The sequence below is a fragment of the Sapajus apella genome, unplaced genomic scaffold, assembly GCF_009761245.1.
Source record: "Sapajus apella isolate SASKATOON/1434 unplaced genomic scaffold, GSC_monkey_1.0 scaffold168, whole genome shotgun sequence".
Taxonomy (NCBI): domain Eukaryota; kingdom Metazoa; phylum Chordata; class Mammalia; order Primates; family Cebidae; genus Sapajus; species Sapajus apella.
Window position 1 is genome coordinate 2107382 of NW_022437108.1, and position 3485 is coordinate 2110866.

The window sequence follows — 3485 nt, forward strand, 5'->3', positions numbered from 1 at the left end:
GCCCCCTCCCGCAAGCACTCCCACGGCACCGCAGGAGCCCAGTTAGCACAGCAAACCCAATCAACAAGCCACAGTCACCCCCTTTTCCCCAAAAATGACCTCCAGCTCTAGCGCGGAAGACTGTAACAGTCCCCAAAGGGCATTAGTCTAGCAGGAAGTGATGCCTGCACAAAGGGATAGTCTTGGCTACTAAAACCTACGCCGAGCCTCCTGGAGACCCGGCCGCGCCACCTCCCTCCGGTGCATCTACTCTCTCCTTCACCAAACGCGAAGAAAAGAAGAAACGCGAGATGCCGGTGCAGAGGCGTGGTCTCACCCTGACCAATGGGAAGTGAGGGCGTGACCCTAAGCTTTTCTTTCATTGGCCCAGGGTCCCAGGGCTTCCAGGTCTTGGCGCGCCGTGGCTGAAATCGCGCAGGCGTCAGAACGCGCTCTCAGCTTCGGGTCCTGCAGCTGCGGCTTCCGCCATCATGGTGCGGAAGCTTAAGTTCCACGAGCAGAAGCTGCTGAAGCAGGTGGACTTTCTGAACTGGGAGGTCACCGATCACAACCTGCACGAGCTCCGCGTGCTGCGGCGTTACCGGCTACAGCGGCGGGAGGACTACACGCGCTACAACCAGCTGAGCCGTGCCGTGCGTGAGCTGGCGCGGCGCCTGCGCGACCTGCCCGAGCGCGACCCGTTCCGCGTGCGTGCTTCCGCTGCGCTGCTGGACAAGCTGTATGCTCTCGGCCTGGTGCCCACGCGCGGTTCGCTGGAGCTCTGCGACTTCGTCACGGCCTCCTCCTTCTGCCGCCGCCGCCTTCCCACCGTGCTCCTCAAGCTACGCATGGCGCAGCACCTTCAGGCTGCCGTGGCCTTTGTGGAGCAAGGCCACATACGCGTGGGCCCTGACGTGGTTACCGACCCCGCCTTCCTTGTTACCCGCAGCATGGAGGACTTTGTCACTTGGGTCGACTCGTCCAAGATCAAGCGGCACGTGCTGGAGTACAACGAGGAGCGCGATGACTTCGATCTGGAAGCCTAGCGGCTCTCCCACTCCACGGCTGTCTTCTACAGATGGGAAAACTGAGACCTAATGTTGGAGATTCTCTGAGGGTGCTCTCCCCAAGGGTGTCAGACGGTTGTAGGTTCTTAAGAACTTGATACATCAAGGGCAGGCCGTGCACAGAGCCACGGGAGGTGCGTCCTTGTTTTCCAGGAAATGTTCTTAGAACTTGGACTACTGATTTTTGTGCCTTGGGAAACAGTGGGAAGTAACTTGGTGCTGCTCTGGGGTATTGTTGGCTTCTTGCGTTGGAAACTTTGTAATGTAAAAGCAAAAACTACAAATCCCCACGCTCTGTTTCCCTTTATCGTCTTATAGCTGGACTGGTTCCATTCATTTAACTCGAATTCTTGCTCCTGTCCATGGGGTTAAGCTGTGTAGAGACGATGGGGAGTTTGGTGGACTCAAATTTTTATAAACTCAGTGAGACTAGTGTGTTCAGGATCTCCTCCCTTGTTTAAAGGAATGCTTTCCTAATGCCAATAAATGACTCAGCCGCTTTGTAAGTGCAACTTTTTATCTGTATGCTTTTGTTTTCTTCTTTCCTCAAGACGGACTCCTGCACTGTCACCCAGGCTGGGTGCAGTGGCGAGATCTCAGTTCACTGCAACCTCAGTCTCCCGGGTTCAAGCAATTTTCCTGCCTCAGCCTCCCGAGTAGCTAGGATTACAGGTGCCCGCCACTGTACCCGGATAATTTTTGTATTTTTAGTTGAGACGATTTCCCCATATTGGCCGGGCTGATCTCTAACTCCTGACCTCATAACCCTCTCACCTCGGCTTCTCAAAGTGCTAGGATTACCAGCATGAGATACCGTGCCCGGCCTCTAGTTTTCTTATATAGGGTCATATTTATGCATCCCAGGAACCCAGAGAAAAGGAATAGAGTCAGCAGCGACCTGCCTGTGGATGAGACCTGCAGCCGGGGCCACATGTGGAGGATGTAGGATGTTGTACAGGATTGAGCAAATTTGTCACTTTACCAGTCCCTTCCTTGGAAGGAGTGTTTTGGCAGAGCTCTTCCTCACAGGACTTCCTGTGGATATTCCAGCCCCAGGAAATACCCTGTTACAGGGCTGAGGTGTTTGCTTGTCTAAGGAAATTATCACCCTGGAGCTTGGCCATCTAGCGGTTCGAAGTGGACCAGGAGTTCCTGGAAATTTAGATGATAGCAGGGATAGAGAATTAGAAGGGAGAGTAGGCAGACTACAAAGTTTTGCTCGACTCGCTCTTTTTTGAGATGGAGTTTTGCTCTTGTCGCCCAGGCTGGAGTGCCATGGCACCACCTTGGCTCACTGCAACCTCTGCCTCCTAGGTTCAAGCAATTCTCCTACTTTAGCCTCCTGAGTGGCTGAGACTACAGGCATGTGCCACTACGGCAGCTAATTTCTTTTGTATTTTTAGTAGAGATGGGGTTTCACCATTTTGGCCAGTCTAATCTCACACTCCTGACCTCAGGTGATCCGCCCCCCTCGGCCTCCCAAAGTGCTGGGATTACAGGCGTGAGTCGCCGTGCTCCACCTTTTTTTTTTTTTTTTTTTTTTTTTTTAAATATATATACACAAAGCCCATTGCTTGAGCCCAGGAGATCACTACAGCCTCGATCTGGGCTCAGGCAATCCTCCCACTTCAGCTTCCCCAGTAGCTGGGATTATAGGCATGTGCCACCACACCTGGCTAGTTTTTAATTTTGGTAGACATAGAGTTTTGCCGTGTTGTCCAGGCTGATCTCGAACTCCTGAGTTCAAGCAATCCTCTTGTCTCTTCCATTTGGTGAAGAAATGATGTAGAGGAGGGGACATGGTATGACCATAATAGCAAATACTTCTATATGGCAGCCCATTTTTAAGTGCACCACTTCTATAGCCAATTTCAGCCTTCCAGGAATCCTATAAAGTGGAGAATCCAATTCTCTACTTTCAGATGAGGGAACTGAGGCAGAGATGGGTCAAATTACCAAAGATTACGTATCCAGTAGGCAATGGACTGGGACTGTCAGTGTCAGCACAGCCAGGCCTTGGTGTGTATCAGAGTTTAGAAAGAGTCTCCGAACTTGAATTTACAAACCAACAGGGAGAAGCAGCAGCATGAGGCAATGTGATCCGGTCTCCACAGGATGCTGTATAAAGGTGTGAGGAGGGAGCAAGCATTGAACTGGGTAGGCTTTAAGGAAAAGGGGATGTTCAAGTTAGGAGGGGAACTAACTCTCATCTAGGCCCGGCCAGTTCTAGGCTGCCATTTACTCTTCCCAACAACTCTGCCAGGTAGGCGGTGTTATCTGTAACTTTTCAGTTTGAGAAACAATTTGAATAAGAAATTATCTAGGCCAGCACGATGGCTCACACCTATAATCCCAGCACTTTGGCAGATTGAGGTGGGCGGATGACTCAGCCTGGCGACAGAGCAAGACTCTCTCAAAAAAAAAAAAAAAAAAAAAAAA

General features: G+C 51.5%; 1 protein-coding gene across 1 annotated transcript; it reads left to right on the top strand.

Moving 5' to 3' along the window:
- On the top strand, positions 1 to 1563 carry IMP3 (IMP U3 small nucleolar ribonucleoprotein 3). The gene has a single exon (XM_032267335.1). It carries the CDS (start codon positions 471 to 473, stop codon positions 1023 to 1025), a length of 555 nt encoding a protein of 184 aa, XP_032123226.1. The 5' UTR covers positions 1 to 470; the 3' UTR covers positions 1026 to 1563.
- The last annotated feature ends 1922 nt before the right edge of the window (positions 1564 to 3485 follow it).

What these genes read in the sequence shown, in the direction of transcription:
- IMP3 (XM_032267335.1), top strand. Translation starts at nt 471, where the DNA reads ATGGTGCGGAAGCTTAAGTTCCACGAGCAGAAGCTGCTGAAGCAGGTG.